General features: G+C 47.9%; 1 protein-coding gene across 2 annotated transcripts; it reads left to right on the top strand.

Annotated features, from left to right (window-relative positions):
• The first annotated feature begins 1,769 nt into the window (after window positions 1-1,769).
• LOC120909947 lies at window positions 1,770-19,945 on the top strand. Of its 2 annotated transcripts, none has more exons than XM_040321769.1 (7): window positions 1,770-1,857; window positions 4,163-4,239; window positions 5,778-5,875; window positions 5,953-6,055; window positions 9,789-9,880; window positions 11,139-11,259; window positions 19,359-19,945. In XM_040321769.1, the coding sequence occupies exons 2-7, from the start codon at window positions 4,209-4,211 to the stop codon at window positions 19,637-19,639; spliced, it is 726 nt and encodes a 241-aa protein (XP_040177703.1). In that variant the 5' UTR covers window positions 1,770-1,857; window positions 4,163-4,208; the 3' UTR covers window positions 19,640-19,945. The 2 variants fall into 2 exon arrangements, with proteins under 2 accessions (XP_040177703.1, XP_040177704.1); XM_040321770.1 differs by lacking the exon at window positions 1,770-1,857 and adding an exon at window positions 1,900-2,016.
• The last annotated feature ends 1 nt before the right edge of the window (window position 19,946 follows it).

Below are 19,946 nucleotides of genomic sequence, written 5' to 3'. Positions count from 1 at the left end.
GTATTTTTATGGCATTTTTATTAATATTTTTTTTACTAGTAATGGCGGCGATCAGCAATTTTTTTTTCGGTATTGCGACATTATGGCGGACACTTCGGACATTTTTGACACATTTTTGGGACCATTGGCATTTTTATAGCGATCAGTGCTATAAAAATGCATTAGATTACTATAAAAATGCCACTGGCAGTGAAGGGGTTAACACTAGGGGGCGGGGAAGGGGTTAAGTATGCCTGGGTGTGTTCTTACTGTGGGGGGGGGGGGGGGGTGGCCTCACTAGGGGAAACACTGATCCTCGGTTCATACATTGTATGAACCGAAGAAAAGCATTTCCCCTGCTGACAGGAACGAGAGCTGTGTGTTTACACACACAGCTCCCGTTCCCCGCTCTGTACCGAGCGATCTCGTGTGCCCGGCGGCGATCGCGCCCGCCGGGCACACGCACGGGAGTCGGGGGCGAGCGGGGGGCGCGCGCGCGCGCGCCCCTAGTGGCGGCTAACAGGTAGGACGTCATAATACGTGATCTCGCCTAGGAGAGCCACCTTGTGGACGTATTATGACGGTGCGGCGACGGCAAGTGGTTAACAAAGCCCCCTAATGGGGCTTCTAAAAAAGATGTTTTAAAAATACAAACTTTTTTTTCTAATAAATAATAAAATAATAAAAATAAAAAACTACTGACACCATCCACTGCTCTACTGACACAATCAATGGGCCGGATTCAAGAAGCAATTGCGCCTGTGTAACCATAGGTTACCGCATATCTTAGGCTGCATTCTAGCGTTGGCCGCTAGGTGGCGTTCCCGTTGTGCTCAGCGTATAGTATGCAAATTGCATACTAACACCGATTCACAACGTTGCGCGCGCCCTGCGTACGCAATTTACGTCGTTTACGTACGGCGGTTTTCGCGCAAGGCTGCCCCTGCTATTAGCAGGGGCAGCCAATGTTACGTATACCCGTCGTTCCCGCGACGCGAAATTTGAATTTTACGTCGTTTGCGTAAGTGATTCGTGAATGGCGCTCGACGCCATTCACGTTCACTTTGAAGCAAATGACGTCCTTGCGACGTCATTTGCCGCAATGCACGTCGGGAAAGTTTCCCGACGGAGCATGCGCTCTACGATCGGCGCGGGAACGCGCCTAATTTAAATGATTCCCGCCCCCTACGGGATCATTTAAATTGCGCGCGCTTGCGCCAGGCATTTTGCCGGCGCGCCAGGCATTTTGCCGGCGCGCCCGCGCAATTTACGGAGCTTCTGCTCCGTGAATCAAGGGCAGCGGAGCAAATTTGCGGGGGCGCAGGGCAAAAACGTTGCCCTGCGCCTCCGTAAATAATGCGCAATTTTACCTGAATCCGGGCCAATGTGTATACAAATGCATGTGTTTGAGCTTAAAGGTGCACACCCTAATTCAATAGGCTGTGCACACCTATGGTGATTACAAAGGTCCTCAGTGCACGTGTTCCGTCAGATTAGGCGACCGGTCACCTGTGAGATCAGAAGGCTTGTCGCTGCTTTTAAAATTCAACATCAAAACAGTGTCGCGGACTTGTAAATACTGTAATTCACGATACAAGCTCAGTTTAGTGGTAAAAATAAGTGTGAAATGCCAGACTCCGGTGGGTGTAAAAAGATGTCCGCTTGGCGACTTCAGACTGGCCGAGTGCGGGGTGTACCAAGATGGCCGTGACAGAACGTCGCTTTTGTTACGAAATCTGACAGGTCGCCTAATCTGACGGAACACAGGAGGATGGGCAGCCATTTTGTTGTAGCCCAGAGGAGGAGGAGCTGCGATGGTTATCACATACTTCGTGGTGGGGGTGTGAATGAGGAGAGTGTGCGTCCAGTGAGAAGGAGGTAATAATGTCTTCTTATTATGACAGAAGGGGGTCCCAGCACTCTGGATGGGGGAGGTGGGTGTCATGTGACCTTGTTGGCAGGCAGCTGGTCATGTGACCTGTAGGAAGCATCTTGGTGGCCATTGGGCAGTGCTGGTATTTTGCATCTTATACAGAGGTAATTATTCTGTATATTGGGACCACTAAGCCAACAATGAAGCCAGTTCCATTGTATGTGGAAGAGACAGCCAGGAAACTAGCATTTTCAGAAGCCACTCAGCAATACATATCTCTCTCAGCAGAGATTTCCTTTAAAGCAGTATAAAGCCTAAAAGCCAGTGGGGTAGATTCAGGTAAGGGCGCGCACTGATACGGCGGCACAGCGTATCGTCTTTACGCTACGCCGCCGTAAATTACAGGAGCAAGCGCTGTATTCACGAAGCACTTGCTCCGTAATTTGCGGCGGCGTAGCGCAAAAGGGGCCGGCGTAAGCGCGCGTAATTTAAATGATCCGGTAGGGGGCGTGGATCATTTAAATTAGGCGAACGTACTGCGCATGCGCCGTCCCTAAAATTTCCCGACGTGCATTGCGGTAAATGACGTCGCAAGGACGTCATTGTTTTTGACGTGAACGTAAATGGCGTCCAGCGCCATTCACAGACGACTTACGCAAACGACGTAAAATTTTGAAATCGCGACGCGGGAACGACGTCCATACTTAACATTGGCTGCGCCTCCTAATAACAGGAGCAGCCTTACGCCGAAAACGAGTTACGCAAACGACGTAAAAAACTACCCCTGGGCGCACGTACGTTTGTGAATCGGCGTAAGTATGCAATTTGCATACTCTACGCTGACTACTACGGGAGCGCCACCTAGCGGCCAGCGTCAGAATGCACCCTAAGATACGACGACATAAGAGACTTATGCCAGTCGTATCTTAGGCTACAGCCGGCGTATCTAGCTTTCTGAATACAGAGGGGTAGATTCAGAGAGCAATTACGCCTGCGTATCCATAGATACGCAGCGTAATTGCTAAGTAGCGCCGGCGTATCAACTTTCTGTATTCAGAAAGCTAGATACGCCGACTGTAGCCTAAGATACCACTGGCATAAGGCTCTTATGCCATCGTATCTTAGGGTGCATTCTGACGCTGGCCGCTAGGTGGCGCACCCGTAGTTGTCAGCGTAGAGTATGCAAATTGCATACTTACGCCGATTCACAAACGTACGTGCGCCCGGCGCTCGTTTTTTACGTCGTTTGCGTACGTCGTTTTCGACCGTAAGGCTGCTCCTGCTATTAGGAGGCGCAGCCAATGTTAAGTATGGACGTCGTTCCCGCATCGCGATTTCAAAATTTTGCGTAAGTCGTCCGTGAATGGCGCTGGACGCCATTTACGTTCACGTCGATACCAATGACGTCCTTGCGACGTCAATTAAGGGACGGTGCATGCGCAGTACGTTCGGCGCGGGAGCGCGCCTAATTTAAATGATCCACGCCCCCTACGGGATCATTTGAATTACGCGCGCTTACGCCGGCCCCTTTTACACTGCGCCACCGCAACTTTACAGGCAAGTGCTTTGTGAATCAAGCACTTGCCTGTAAAACTTGCGGCCGCGTAACGTAAATGTCATACGTTACGCCGCCGCAGTTTTGCGTGCCCCTACCTGAAACTGGCCCAAGGTTCCCAATCAGCAGTGGACCATGTCAGCAGTGGACCATAACCAAGGTACTACATTAGCAGTGGACCATACCCAAGGTACCCCATCAGCAGTGGACCATACCCAAGGTACCACATCAGCAGTGGACCATACCCAAGGTACCCCGTCAGCAGTGGACCATACCCAAGGTACCCCATCAGCAGTGGACCATACCCAAGGTACCACATCAGCAGTGGACCATACCCAAGGTACCACATCAGCAGTGGACCATACCCAAGGTACCCCATCAGCAGTGGACCATACCCAAGGTACCACATCAGCAGTGGACCATACCCAAGGTACCACATCAGCAGTGGACCATACCCAAGGTACCACATCAGCAGTGGACCATACCCAAGGTACCCCGTCAGCAGTGGACCATACCCAAGGTACCACATCAGCAGTGGACCATACCCAAGGTACCCCGTCAGCAGTGGACCATACCCAAGGTACCCCATCAGCAGTGGATCATACCCAAGGTACCATGTCAGCAGTGGACCATACCCAAGGAGCCACGATCTCCCTTTACTGCATCTACTCTAGCACAGGTTTAGCTTAATAATACACATGGGTTTACTGATTGCTCTATGTCCAGGTCTGATTCTGCATTACTAAATCTTACAGGACTTTACAAGGGCAAGTTAAGGAAGATCTGTAGAAGGACATCATCATGGCGAGCCGACCACCCCTCTCATCACTGGGTAAGAAGAGACTTTCATTTCTAGTAAAGGAGAGAAGAGTGGTGATGATCCCCCTATACACATCCTCTCATCAGGCCCGGATTTACTCCCTTTTCCACCCCAAGGCCAGGTATTTCAATGACGCTGTCCCCCCCCCACACAAACACACACATCACCATTTTCATCCTTTATCGATGACTGCTACAATAGATCCATTAAAAACATATTTTCACATACAGGAACACTGAAAATAACTGTGCCCACTGATTGCAGCCTTTGTGCCCATGAATACAGCCTATGTGCCCACTAATTTCAGCCTCTGTGCCCATGAATGCAGCCTCTGTGCCCACTAATTGCAGCCTCTGTGCCCACTGATTGCAGCCTCTGTGCCCATGAATGCAGCCTCTGTGCCCATGAATGCAGCCTCTGTGCCCACTGATTACAGCCTCTGTGCCCACTAATTGCAGCCTCTGTGCTCATGAATGCAGCCCATGTGCCCAGGGCCACTGTTGGGAATCATGGGGCCCCGTACAGCCTACCTGACGCCCCCCCCCCCCCCACACCTGACGGTATTCTATACAATATTTTCACAAAAAAATGCATTATTAATGGACAAAAATGCCACCCGATTCCACCTCCTTGTACAAATCTCCCCTGCCTGCAGAATTCCCACAAAACCTACTATTAGCCCCGGATTCCCTCATTGGCTCCTGGTACACAATCACCCGCATCTCCCCTCCCAGCACAAATCTTCTTTCTTCAATTCCGTTCCTGGAACACATTCCCACAAACCCCTCCTCCTAGCACAACCCCCTCTCGGGGCAGGGGAAGGAGCTCAGTGATGGCTGGCCAGGTTCATTATCCCTCCATGTCTCTCACCCAGCAGCTAATAGCCGGCGGGAGGGAAAGGGGGAGAAACCTGGGTGAGAGACATGGAGGGCATTGTTCTCCACCAACCCTCCTGCTGTCTGGGCCGCTCTGTGTGCCGGGACCCCCTACAGGAGGGCTGGTGGTCCCCCCTATCAGCGGCCCTGCCTGTGCCCACTAATTGCAGCCTCTGTGCCCACTGATTGCAGCCTCTGTGCCCACTGATTGCAGCCTGTGCCCACTGATTGCAGCCTCTGTGCCCATGAATGCAGCCTCTGTGCCCACTGATTGCAGCCTCTGTGCCCATGAATGCAGCCTCTGTGCCCATGAATGCAGTCTCTGTGCCCATGAATGCAGCCTCTGTGCCCATGAATGCAGGCAGCCTCATAATTTCCTAGATGGACAACACACAGTGCTCCCCTCCCTCTGTCCTTCGGCGCTCGGATGTCACGGAGCTGGGTCTGTGTCTGTGTGCAAGGTCCCGCCCCCCTAGAACAGCTTGTGTGATAGGCGGAACACTGATTCAATCTACTATCACACGAGCTGGTCTAGGGGGCGGGACCTTGCACACAGATCCAGCTCTGTGACATCCGAGCGCCGGAGGACAGAGGGAGGGGAGCGCGCCATGTGTGTGTCAGTAAGGCTTTACTGAATTCCCCAGAATGTATTCAGTCAGTGTGTGTTTCCTACAGACGGATCCAGTAACAGAAATTCCCCAGAGAGATGTCCCCGTCCTCTGTATTCCCGGGACTCCACACAGGAAGATCAGGAGATCCTTCAGGAGGATCAGGTAGGTGGAATTAATCATAATAATCATGAGATTCTTGAGTTCCATCTTAATAATAAAATGTGTTGTGTTTTATACAGTATGAAGGGGTGATTGTTGTTAAAGTTGAAGATGAAGAAGAGGCATATGAAATGGGTGATGATCCGTGTAAGGAGGAGGAGATCCCTCCAGAGATCAGCACAGGTGAGGAATAAACACTAAATCCAGAGAAGAGTCCCAGACTCTCCTTGTTCAGTCACTACAACAATATGTTATTTTTTTAATCGCACTCCAAACAAAAAAACCTTCAAAAACGCACTTGGCTTAGTGCCAAAAAAGGTAGATAAGCTACCGTATTTATCGGCATATACCGCACACTTTTTTGCCCTGAAAATCAGGGCAAAATCGTGGGTGCGTGGTATACGCCGATACCCGCTTTCCCGCGCCGAGTTTTGAATACTGCGCCGACATATACCGAGCGCAGTACACTTGTGTATTGTCGGCAATGCTCGGCTACCCACACTGACGTCCTGTACATCCAGGACGTGAGCGCGGAAGTTGCCGAGACTGCCCGACTATACCCGAGTGTACTGTGCTCGGTATATGTCGGTGCAGTATTCAAAACTCGGCGCGGGAAACGAGCGAGGACGCCGCAGAAGGACACCGGACCCGCCGAAGAGGACACCGGACCCGCCGCAGAAGGACACCCGAAGCCGCAGAAGGACGCCGGACCCGCCGAAGAGGACACCCGAAGCCGCAGAAGGACGCCGGACCCGACGAGGCCGCCGATGGACGCCGCGCAAGACACCAAAACTGTAAGTACAAAAAAAACTTTTTTTCCACAGGATTCGGGGTCACATTAGGGGTGCGCAGTATACGCGGGAGCGCGTTTTACCGCGATAAATACGGTACTTTGGTGCCAAACGCGTTGTGTCCCTCAGGTTTGAATGCAGTCTCAATCCAGAGTCCCAGATTCTCCTTGTTCAGTCACTACAACAATCTCTTATTTTTTAATGGCACCTCAAACAACAGCTTAGTACCAAAAAGGGTACTTAAGCTACTTTGGTGCCAAACGCGTTGCGTCCCTCGGGTGTGAATGCAATCTCAATCCAGAGAAGAGTCCCAGATTCTCCTTGTTCAGTCACTACAACAATCTCTTCTTCTCCCCCCTCCTCTGTCAGTAGACAGTAATGGGGCCAGTGGGGGAGTCAGGAGACATCAGCCTCTATTAAAGCGGAGCTCCGCTGAAAAAAATATTAAAAGCCAGAAGCTACAAATACTGCAGCTTTTAATATCGGCACACTTACCTGTCCTGGAGTCCAGCGCCGTCCGCAGCAGAGGACGAGCGATCGCTCGTCACTCTGCTGCCCCCCCGCCATCTTTGGTGAGGGAAGCAGGAATTGAAGCGCTCCGGCTTCACTGCCCGGTTCCCTACGGTGCATGTGCGAGTCGCGCTACGCCTGCTGATTGGCGCCCGCTGTGTACTGGGAGCTGAGTGTTCCCAGAACACAACAGGGGGACGGGAGGTGACGTCATACCCGCAGTCTGCCCGAGACTGTGTGGCCGGAAGTGGGTGCAAATACCCGTCTTTAGACAGGTATCTGCACCCCCCTCCCCCCTGAAAGGTGTCAAATGTGACACCGGAGGGGGGGAGGGTTCCGATCAGCGGGAGTTCCACTTTAGGGTGGAGCTACGCTTTAAGTTGGCCATTTGTTTTTGTTTTTCGGGGCTGAGCATAAATAACTAACATCTTACAATGTGGATGGAGGAATCCCCTCCGCATGGACGTCATATTCTGGCAGTTGCACCCATCCTTGCTGAACCAGACACATTTTAATCAGTGTATGACCAGCTTATGATTCCAGATCTCCTCCTCACATCATGTCATTGTGTATTTCCAGCAAAGAGACGTGACCAGTCTCCCCCCCCCCCCCACACACACACTCTCTGGGGTCTCTCATACAGTAGTAAAGGGGGCTTCACTATCCTCTTTATTCACAGACCCCAGAGAGACTCAAAGAGACGTCAAAGCTGAGGAGGAGGAGGAAGGACATGTGAGAATTAAAGAGGACATTTCTATAGAGATCAGCACAGGTGAGTATAAATACAGATAACCTATCCACTTTCAGGATGCATCTCATTGGGTATTAGGGATGAGCTATATGTTCGGGTCGAACATGAGTTCGTCTCGAACATTGGCTGTTTGCCCGTTCGCCGAATAGCGAACAATTTGGGCTGTTCGCTGCAAATTCGAAAGCTGCGGAACACCCTTTAAAAGTCTACGGGAGAAATAAAAAATGCCCATTTTAAAGGTTAATATGAAAGTTATTGTCATAAAAAGTGTTTGGGGACCCGAGTCCTGCCCCAGGGGACACGTATTAATGAAAAAAAAAAGTTTTAAAAACTGACGTTTTTTCGGGAGCAGTGATTTTAATAATGCTTAAAGTGAAACAATAAAAGTGAAATATTCCTTTAAATTTCGTACCTGGGGGGGGGGGGGGGGGGTGTCTATAGTACGCCTGTAAAGTAGCGCATGTTTCCCGTGTTTAGAACTGTGCCTGCACAAAATGACATTTCTAAAGGAAAAAAGTCATTCAAAACTACTCGGCTATTAATGAATTGTCGGGTCCCGGCAATACAGATAAAAGTCATTGAAAAAAATGGCAGCCCCCCCCCCCCCAGTCCATTATCAGGCCCTTTGGGTCTGGTATGAATATTAAAGGTAACCCCGAACCAAAATTAAAAAAACAAATGTGTGGGGGTCCCCCAAAATTCCAAATCAGGCCCTTCAGGTCTGGTATGGATATTGAGGGGAACCCTGCACCAATTTTTGTACTTTTGATTTTTCATGTTCGTGTCCCATAGACTTTTTAACAGTGTTCACGTGATCAAACAAATGTTTTGCCTGTTCGCATGTTCCCTATTGGGTATTCATCCTACTGTGCTGGTTTCCATAGTGTAGATTAAGGGGTTGTAAAGGAAAAAAATTTTTTCCCTAAATAGCTTCCTTTACCTTCACTTACCTCATCCTTCCATTTTGCTTTTAAATGTCCTTATTTCTTCTGAGAAATCCTCACTTCCTGTTCTTCTGTCTGTAACTCCACACAGTAATGCAAGGCTTTCTCCCTGGTGTGGAGAAAGCCTCTTGAGGGGGCGAGCAGGAGTGTCAAGACACCGACTAACACACAGCTCCTTTCTCTATCTGCAAAGTAGAGAGCGTCCTGACTTGCCTTTAGTTATGCCTTTAGTTATACTCCGTCGGACCAGTTTCCGCGGACATGGCCTACCGGACAGTTTTCCGGCCTGGCGGACATGTTTCCAGCGAACAAAAGTTTCTTAGCATGCTAAGAAACTTGTCCGATGGAAGCCTGTCCGTCGGACATGTCCGATGGTCAGTACGACTCACCGTACATGTCCGCTGGCCCGAAATCCCGCGCATGCGTCAAAGTGATTCGACGCATGCGTGGAAGTATTGAACTTCCGGGTTCACGCACGTCGCCGAGTCATCGTCGTCACCGCCTATTCTGTCCGTGGGGAATTTGGTCTGATGGTGTGTACACACATCAGATCAAAATCACCCAGTAGACATGTCCGATAAAAACGCTCCGCGGACCGTTTTCATCGGACATGTCTGGTCGTGTGTATGAGGCCTAAGTGTAGCAAAAAATTTTTTTTTGTTTTGGATAGCGTATGAAGGGGTTAAAAAAGGAAGATTTCCCTTTGTATTTTTTTTTTTCTGGGGACAACTGTTAAATCTTGTAAAATTACGTTTTTTCCCCACTTTTTTTTCAGCAACAATGATCAGCAAGACAAATCACATCAATGGGGACACAGACAGCAATAGAAACTTGACAGAGGGTTTAACCCTTCTCTACACCATCCAACACTTGCACATATTGCATAATTACACCTATGTCATCCCTTGTGTTTCCTACAGATGGAGCCAGAAATATCCCAGAGAGATCTCTTCGTCCTCTGTGTTCTCAGGATTCCACACGGGAACATCATGAGATCTCTCAGGAAGATCAGGTAAATAGAACTAAAAGGGTTTGTCAAATAATCAATGACGGAGATCTTTAACCACTTGCAGTCTGGGCCAATTCTGACTTTCCTTTCCTACATGTAAAAAAAATCATTATTTTGCTAGAAAATTATTTACAACCCCCAAACATATATATTTGTTTTAGGCCGAGACCCTAGAGAATAAAACGGTGGGTGTTGCATATTTTTATGGCACACATTTTTTAAACACATTTCTCGGGAACATACACTTTAATGCACAAAAGCACAATATAATACCCACTTTTTTGGTATAATATAAAAGATGATTGTAACAGTCACCACCGTTTACGATTCTCCATTCCATCGCCCCACGACAGCTTATCCGACAGTCCGACAGACATCAGACACGATCCATTCCATTTCCCAGAATAACGAGACTCAAGCACAGCCCTGTTACTGGTTCCAAAATGTATGAATGAATACTTTTAATGGTACCTTAGCTGTCTTATATACAGGACAAATATGTTACAGTAATCAAAGGAACATAGAAACTCTCCACCCACACATCACACAATGGGGCTTCATACACATTCTTTTAGATAATGACATTCAGGTGAGTTAATTACTACTCATTACCCAGACGGTCTGGCTCTGTGACAAGTTCCCCTCACCTGTTACACAAAACACATTCCTTTACTAAACATAATTGACATGCTAATTCCCTACCCCTGAAAGGAGACATCTGACTTTTCAGACTTAATTAGTACAATGGACACAGAATGTAATCACAGCAAGATACTTTAACATCCCATAATAGCCAGCCAGGCTGGCTCTGTTTCAATCCACATCACCACAGTAGCAGACTTAGTTAGCATCTCAACAGTCTATTGACCTGTTCATAAGGAACAACTTGTAATATGTCCAGATCTCCTGCAATACATGAATTATCATTTCTCAGCCATCCTATACCCAAAGGGGGCATAGGATGACCGAAGAGTCATTAGTGACGCTGGCACAGGAGTACCCCACATCCTTCAAAGTTCTCTGGGTGTCACGGGCCATTCCGTTACAATGATGTTACGCCAAGTAAATAGATACCAAATATGTCACCATTTGAAATTGAATCCATCCGTGGAATGACGCCAAACTTTGGTACCAAAATAGCAACATACAGTGGGTAACCACATTTTTAGTATACACCGTTTAGGTTGGTCTTTATAATGATAAAACTTAGTAAACTATGTACCGTAAACTTACTATTTTGACTTTTTTATTTTTTATGAAGGATGGATATCCTAATGAAATAGGAGAAGACGAGATTATTTCTGAAGAGGAAAAACATGAGACAAATGTAAAGGGCAATGATCCGTATAAGAAGGAGGAAATCCCTCCAGAGATCAGCACAGGTGAGTAATAAACACTAAATCCAGAGAAGAGTCCCAGATTCTCCTTGTTCAGTCACTACAACAATCTCTTCTCCCCTCCCCCTCCTCTGTCAGTAGACAGTAATGGGGAGACAGTATGTGCCAGATTCACATAGAGATACGACGGTCGTATCTCAGAGTTGCGTCGGTCGTATCTATGTGACTGATTCATAGAATCAGTTACGCATAGATATGCCTAAGATCCGACAGGTGTAATTGTGTTACACCATCGGATCTTAACTGCAATTTTAAAATGGCCGCTGGGGGCGTTCTCGCTGATTTACGGCGAGAATATCTAAATCAGCGGGATACGCCAATTCACGAACGTACGCGGGCCCGACGCAGTCACTTTACGCCGTTTACGTAAGGGTTTTCCCGGCGTATAGTTACCCCTGCTTCTATGAGGCGCAGCCAATGTTAAGTATGGCCGTCGTTCCCGCGACGAAATTTTAATTTTTTACGTCGTTCGCGAATAGGGATTTGCGGAAATGACGCTCACGTCGGCTTCATTGACGTTTTCCGACGTGAGTAGGAGCATGCGCACTGGGCTTTTTTTACGGCCGGCGCATGCGCAGTTCGATCAGCGCAGGGGCGCACTTAATTTAAATACAAGCCGCCCCCTTTGAATTACGCGGCCTTAAGCCAGGCCATTTACACTACGCCGCCGCAAATTACGGAGCAAGTGCTTTGAGAATACGGCACTTGCTCCAGTAAGTTGCGGCGTAGTGTAAATGGCTTACACTACGCCGCCGCCGATTCTATGTGAATCTGGCTCTATGTGTCCAGTGGGGGAGTCAGGAGCCATCAGCCTCTATTAAGTTGGCCATTTGTTTTTGTTTTTTGGGGCTGAGCATAAATAACTAATCTATTAAGCTGGACATTGTTTTTTTCTTTGTTCAGCCAGTGGCTGAAAACGTGTACAAAAAGCGTCAGTAAGGCTTTACCAAATTCCCCACAATGTAATCAGTCAGTGTGTGTTTCCTACAGATGGATCCAGTAACAGAAATCCCCCAGAGAGATGTCCCCGTCCTCTGTATTCCCGGGACTCCACACAGGAACATCAGGAGATCCCTCAGGAGGATCAGGTGGGTGGACGTAATCTTAATAATCATTAATATTCTTGAGTTCCACCTTAATAATAAAATGTGTTGTGTTTTATACAGTATGAAGGGGTGATTGTGGTTAAAGTTGAAGATGAAGAAGAGGCATATGAAATGGGTGATGATCCATGTAAGAAGGAGGAGGAGATCCCTCCAGAGATCAACACAGGTGAGTAATAAACAGTAAATCCAGAGAAGAGTCCCAGATTCTCCTTGTTCAGTCACTACAACAATCTCTTCTTCTCCCCCCTCCTCTGTCAGTAGACAGTAATGGGGAGACAGTATGGGGGAGTCAGGAGCTCCTGATCCTCTAAGAGGTCTCACTTTCTTTATGTGCAGCCGTATTAAAGCCCAACTCTAGCCAACATGCTTTCTTTTGGACTCTCCTCCAGGTGAACCTGCTCTCAAATCATGCTTTGCTATATAGCAGGGGTCTCCAAACTTTCTAAACAAAGGGCTTTCTGTCCTTCAGGCTTTTGGGGAGGCCGGACTGTGGCCAGTCGGAGTAGAAAATGTCATGGCGTCAGTAAGAGTAAACAGTGCCCCATCTATGGCATTAGGGGGGGGATAGTGCCACAATGTTGGTGTCAGTGGGACGAATAGTGACCAATCCTTGGTTTTAGTGGGAGAAATCGCACCCTATCATTGGTGTCGGTAAGAGGAATAGTGACCCATCATTTGTTTTAGTGTGAAGAGTAGCATCCTATCATTGGTGTCAGTGGGAGAAATAGTGACCCATCATTGGTGTCAGTGGGAGGAATAGTGATCCATCATTGGTGTCAGTAGGAGAAATAGTGACCCATCATTGGTGTCAGTAGGAGAAATAGTGACCCAGCATTGGTGTCAGTAGGAGAAATAGTGACCCATCATTGGTGTCAGTAGGAGAAATAGTGACCCATCATTGGTGTCAGTAGGAGAAATAGTGACCCAGCATTGGTGTCAGTAGGAGAAATAGTGACCCATCATTGGTGTCAGTAGGAGAAATAGTGACCCATCATTGGTGTCAGTAGGAGAAATAGTGACCCAGCATTGGTGTCAGTAGGAGAAATAGTGACCCATCATTGGTGTCAGTAGGAGAAATAGTGACCCATCATTGGTGTCAGTAGGAGAAATAGTGACCCAGCATTGGTGTCAGTAGGAGAAATAGTGACCCATCATTGGTGTCAGTAGGAGAAATAGTGACCCATCATTGGTGTCAGTAGGAGAAATAGTGACCCATCATTGGTGTCAGTAGAAGAAATAGTGACCCATCATTGGTGTCAGTAGGAGAAATAGTGACCCATCATTGGTGTCAGTAGGAGAAATAGTGACCCAGCATTGGTGTCAGTAGGAGAAATAGTGACCCATCATTGGTGTCAGTAGGAGAAATAGTGACCCATCATTGGTGTCAGTAGAAGAAATAGTGACCCATCATTAGTGTCAGTAGGAGAAATAGTGACCCATCATTGGTGTCAGTAGGAGAAATAGTGACCCATCATTGGTGTCAGTAGGAGAAATAGTGACCCATCATTGGTGTCAGTAGGAGAAATAGTGACCCATCATTGGTGTCAGTTAGAGAAATAGCATCCTATCATTTGTGTCAGTGAGAGGTATAGTGACCCATCATTTGTTTTAGTGAGAGGAATAGCATCCCATCATTGGTGTCAGTGGCAGAAAGTGTGCCCCACTGTTGCTGTCAGTGGAGAGCATTAGGTCTTTTATGAGAGGGAAGAATAGTGATCCAAGGCCCAGATAAAAACAAGCAAAGGGGCACATCCGACCCCCAGGTCGCAGTTTGGAGAGCACTGCTATATACAGTAGTATTGCTATGTACTACTATAATCCATCTTACATATGTATACATATATGCATACACTCCAAAAAACTAACGTGAGCACATACCCAGAAACCATCTCGCATAATCCAAAAAGACCAACCGATTGGTAAAAACTGACTGATTGTTACTAACAAACTAATTCAGGGGTCTCCAAACTTTCTAAACAAAGGGCCAGTTTACTGTCCTTCAGACTTCAGGGGAGCCAGACCATCGGAAGTCCAAAATGTCCCTGCATCAGTAGAAGTGAACAATTCCGCATTATTGGTCTCAGTGGGACGAATTGTGCCACATCACTGGTGTCATTTAGAGGGCTTTTGTCCCATTGGGAGGAATTGTGCCCTATCATTGGTGTCATTGGGAGGAATTGCGTCCCATCATTGGTGTCATTGGGAGAAATTGAGCCCCGTCATTGGTGTCATTGGGAGAAATTGAGCCCCGTCTTTGGGAGGAATTGTGCCCCATCATTGGGAGGAATTCTGCTCCATCATTGGTGTCATTGGGAGGAATTGTGCCCCATCATTGGGAGAAATTGAGCCCCGTCATTGGTGTCATTGGGAGAAATTGAGCCCCGTCTCTGGGAGGAATTGTGCCCCATCATTGGTAGGAATTGTGCCCCATCATTGGGAGGAATTGTGCTCCATCATTGGTGTCATTGGGAGAAATTGTGCCCCATCATTGGTGTCATTGGGAGGAATTGTGCCCCATCATTGGGAGGAATTGAGCCCCGTCATTGGTGTCATTGGGAGAAATTGAGCCCCGTTATTGGGAGGAACTGTGCCCCATTATTAATGTAATTGGTAGGAATTGTGTCCTTCACTGGTGTCAGTGAATAAAATAGTGCCCCAGTGGTCGGATAAAAGCCAGCAAAGGGTCACATCTGGCGCCAGGGCCGTAGTTTGGAGGCCAATGAACTAATCAATTGATGATGTACCATACCACAGTGACAAACAATGGTGATCTTATAATAACATACAGTATATACATATTTCTTTTGAAAGGACACATAGGGCCAGATTCAGGTAGACTTACGACGGGCGTATCAGTAGATACGCCGTCGTAAGTCTGAATCCCCGCCGTTGTATATTTAAGCGTATTCTCAAGCTGAGATATGCTTAAATATTGCTAAGATACGACCGGCGTAAGTCTCCTATGCCGTCGTATCTTAACTGCATATTTACGCTGGCCGCTAGGGGCGTGTACGCTGATTTACGCCTAGAATATGTAAATAAGCTAGATACGCCTATTCACGAACGTACGCCCGGCCGTCGCAGTACAGATACGCCGTTTACGTAAGGCTTTTTCCGGCGTAAAGTTACCCCTGCTTTATGAGGCGTAGTCAATTTTAAGTATGGACGTCGGGCCAGCGTCGAATTTTCCGTCGATGACGTTGTTTGCATAAGTCGTTCGCGAATAGGGCTGTACGGAATTTTACGTTCACGTCGAAAGCATTGACTATTTGCCGGTTAATTTGGAGCATGCGCACTGGGATACGTTCACGGACGGCGCATGCGCCGTTCGTAAAAAGCGTAATTTACGTGGGGTCACGATGATTTTACATAAAACACGCCCACATCTTACACATTTGAATTAGGCGGGCTTACGCCAGCCAATTTACGCTACGCCGCCGCAACTTACGGAGCAAGTGCTTTGTGAATAATGCACTTGCCTGTCAAAGTTGCGGAGGCGTAGCGTAAATGGGATACGCTACGCCCGCACAGAGTTACGCGCTCCCTACCTGAATCTGGCCCATAATACTTACCCACTTGATTTATTACCATCAGGTAATGTATTTATAAAAAGAAAGAAAGCAAAAGATTTCTTTATAAAAAGAAAGAAAGCAAAAAACTAAAAGAAAACAGGAGGGAAAGGTTGTCGGATAATAGTACTAACTTTCACCTCCCCATTTAATCCACCTGGTGCCATTGATTCCAATGTAAATATCAAGAATGTTTCTCTCTGGCAAAGTTGGGAGAACCTTTCTGCATCAGGTAAGGCTCCATTCACACTTGTGTGACTTGTCATGCGACTTTGGACACATAAAGTCTCATGACAAGTCACAGCGCATTGCTTTCAATGGCACCCGTTCAGATCAGTGAGACTTTGAAAAGATGATGGAGAATTGATGGGAAGATGGATGGAGCCAAATACAGGGCAATCTTAGAAGAAAACCTGTGAGGCCCCGTAAACACGACCGAGTTTCTTGGCAGAATTCAGCCAGAAACTCGATGGGAGACGTATTCTGCCGAGAAAACCGGTCGTGTGTACACTTTTCGTTGAGGAAACCGACGAGGATCTCGTCGGGCCAAAAAGAGAACATGTTCTCTATTTCCTAGTTAGTCAATGGGAAAAGTTGGCTCGGCGAGATCCTCGGCGGCTTCACAAGGAACTCGACGAGCAAAACGATGTGTTTTGCCCGTCGAGTTTCTCGGACGTCGAGTTTCACGTCCTGTACGTCCTTTACGCGAGAGGAGTCGAGCCCGCCCGACTATACCCGAGTGTACTCCGCTCGGTATATGTCGGCGCAGTGGTTCGAACACAGCGCGGGAAGCGATGAGGACACCACGATGGCCGCAGAAGGACGAGGCCACCGATGGACGACGGGCAGGACGATGGGCAAGACACCGACGAGGGGCATCCAAACTGTAAGTATTTTTTTTTTGCAGGAATTTTCCTTCAAGTTCGGGGGTGCGCGCTATACGCCGGGGCGCGTTATAGCCCGATAAATACGGTATATTTAAAAAATGCTAATTGTGGTTGGAACCCTGCTTTAATTTTTTACTATAAGTTAGTGATTACAATTATAACAGGTTACACAAAGGATATATTATACAGTTTGAGTAAAAAGTAGGGTTGTCCCGATACCGATGCTAGTATCGGTATCGGGGCCGATTCAGAGTATTTGCGGGAGTACTCGTACTCCCGCAAATACCCCCGATACCGAAATAGAATACTTCCGCCGCCGCCGCATCCCGCCGCTACGCCGCATCCCCGCTTGGTTAATACGGGCGGGGAACATTACAGCTTTCATTTTAATAGCTGTAGTCTTTCCCGCCGCGCCGCGTATAGACACTCCCCCTTGCTCGGGTGAACTGTCCAATCCCGAGCAAGGGGGAGTGTCTATAAGCAGCGCGGCGCGAAAGACTACAGCTATTCAAATGAAAGCTCAAGCTGTAATGTTCCCCGCCCATATTAACCAAGCGGCGGCACGGCGCGGCAGCATGTACGGTAAGGGGGACATGGCTGCAGATATGTGTGGGGACATGGCTGGATATGGGGGGGGGACATGGCTGCATATGGGGGGGACATGGCTGCATATGGGGGGGACATGGCTGCATATGGGGGGGGACATGGCTGCATATGGGGGGGGACATGGCTGCATATGGGGGGGGACATGGCTGCATATGGGGGGGGACATGGCTGCATATGGGGGGGACATGGCTGCATATATGGGGGGACATGGCTGCATATATGGGGGGGACATGGCTGCATCTGTGGGGGGACATGGCTGCATATGTGGGGGGACATGGCTGCATTTGGGGACACATTTAAAGAAAAGTATCGGTATTCGGTATCGGTACTTGAAAAAAAGTATCGGTACTTGTACTCAGTCCTAAAAAAGTGGTATCGGGACAACCCTAGTAAAAAGCTTTAAAAAGATGCACTGAAAATGCATAAAAGATGTATAAAGGGTATTAGCTACCAGTGAGGGATAGTAACTGAGGCCAATTATGTAAGCTATCTTAGGAGCGGTGAACTGTTGCCAGAGGGACTTGAAAAAAAGAAAGCCACGCCTCTAAAACACATCATCCTGGCAACGATTGACCTATTGGATCCCTTGTTTACTCTGCAAGGCGGAGTGTCACAACGCCGGTCGTTCTCGAGCCACGCATGCGCCCTATGGCCTTGTCGGTGGCTTTGACGGCTAAGAGAGCGACCGCCCCAAGCTGCAGCAAGCATCCCCTGGTTAACCACTTGCTTACTGGGCACATAAACCCCCTTCGTGCCCAGGCGAAATTTCAGCTTCCGGCACTGCGTCGCTTTAACTGACATTTGCGCGGTCGTGCGACGTGGCTCCCAAACAAAATTGACGTCCTTTTTTCCCCACAAATAGAGCTTTCTTTTGGTGGTATTTGATCACCTCTGCGGTTTTTATTTTTTGCGCTATAAACAAAAAAAGAGCAACAATTTAAAAAATATATATATATTTTTTACTTGTTGCTATAATAAATACTGTATCCCAATTTTTTTTTAAAAAACTATTTTTTTTCTCAGTTAAGGCCGATACGTATTTTTCGACATATTTTTGTAAAAAAAAAAAAATCGCAATAAGCGACTGGTTTGCGCAAAATAGCGCCTACAAAATAGTGGACAGAATTATGATTTATTATTTTTTTTTTTACTAGTAATGTCGGCGATCTGCGATTTTTTTTATTGGGACTGCGACATTGCGGCAGACGTATCGGACACTTTTGACACAAATTTGGGACCATTCACATTTATACAGCGATCAGTGCTATAAAAATGCACTAATTACTGTATAAATGTGACTGTCAGGAAAGGGGTTAACCACTAGGGGGTGAGGAAGGGGTTAAATGTGTATCCTGGGTGTGTTCTAACTGTGTGGGGGGAGGGGGTGACTGGGGGAGGTGACCGATGCTGTGTCTCTATGTACAAGGGACACAGATCGGTCTCCTCTCCTCTGACAGCACGTGGATCTCTGTGTTTACACACAGAGCTCCACGTCCCTGCTGTGTCACCGCCGATCGCGTGTACCCGGCGGACATCGCGCCCGCCAGGTACACGCATCGGCTCCCCAGCGATGCGCCGGGACAGTGTTTACCCGCTGCGCGCCCCCCAGAGGCGCGCGCGGGTAATCCTTTTAAAAAGACGTCCAAAGACGTCCAGTTGGCACCTGAGAGCCGCGCTGTTGACGTCTTTTGTCAATAGCGCGGGTCTCAAGTGGTTAACATTGATCTGGCCTATGGACAGACACCAGACGAGTGCGATACGCCCCCAACAGGACTGAGGGACTCTTTGTGGACTTGTTACTCATTGATACGCATGATTCAAGACTTTTCATTGTGAGTGCATATGTATTGTTATCTCTTACGGCTTATTACACTCGGGCTGGTGCTCTTTCTCTCTCTTTGTTTATGTTCTTACAGCTGACAATGCATACTGTATCAGAGCAAAAGCCATAAGGTCAAAGGAACTGCCTACAGAGCTCAGAGACAGGATTATTGCAAGGCACAGATCTGGTGAAGGCTACAAAAAGATTTCTTCCGCTCTGAAGATTCCCAAGAGCACGGTGGCCTCCATAATTCTCAAATGGAAGAAGTTTGGAACGACTAAGACTCTCCCAAGAGCTGGTCGCCCGGCCAAACTAAGCAGTCGGGAAAGAAGGGCCTTAGTAAGGGAGGTGACAAAGAACTCAATGGTCATCTGACTGAGCTATAGAGATCCTATGTGGAGATAGGACATTTCCAGAAGGGCGACCATCAATGCAGCCCTGCACTGATGTGGGCTTCATGGTGGAGTGGGTAGACAGAAGCCTCTCCTCAGTGCAAAACATATGAACACCTGCGTGGAATTTGCAGAAAGCACCTGGAGGACTCGCAAATTGTGAAGAACAAGAGTCTCCGGTCTGATGAACCCAAGATTGAACTGTTTGGCCTCAATTCTAAATGTTATGTCTGGAAGAAACCAGGCACTGCTCATCACCTGCCCAATACCATTCCAACAGTGAAGCATGG

The sequence above is a fragment of the Rana temporaria genome, chromosome 8, assembly GCF_905171775.1.
Source record: "Rana temporaria chromosome 8, aRanTem1.1, whole genome shotgun sequence".
In the NCBI taxonomy this organism is placed as follows: Eukaryota; Metazoa; Chordata; class Amphibia; order Anura; family Ranidae; genus Rana; species Rana temporaria.
The sequence above is the reverse complement of the archived record's forward strand: the minus strand, read 5'-3'. Positions and strand labels throughout refer to the sequence as shown.

Excerpts from the sequence above, each read along its gene's own strand:
- LOC120909947 (XM_040321769.1), top strand. The coding sequence starts at position 4,209 with ATGGCGAGCCGACCACCCCTCTCATCACTGG. Across the intron at positions 4,240-5,777 it reads ACCACCCCTCTCATCACTGG|ACGGATCCAGTAACAGAAAT; the intron begins GTAAGAAGAGAC and ends TGTTTCCTACAG. Across the intron at positions 6,056-9,788 it reads CCCTCCAGAGATCAGCACAG|ATGGAGCCAGAAATATCCCA; the intron begins GTGAGGAATAAA and ends TGTTTCCTACAG.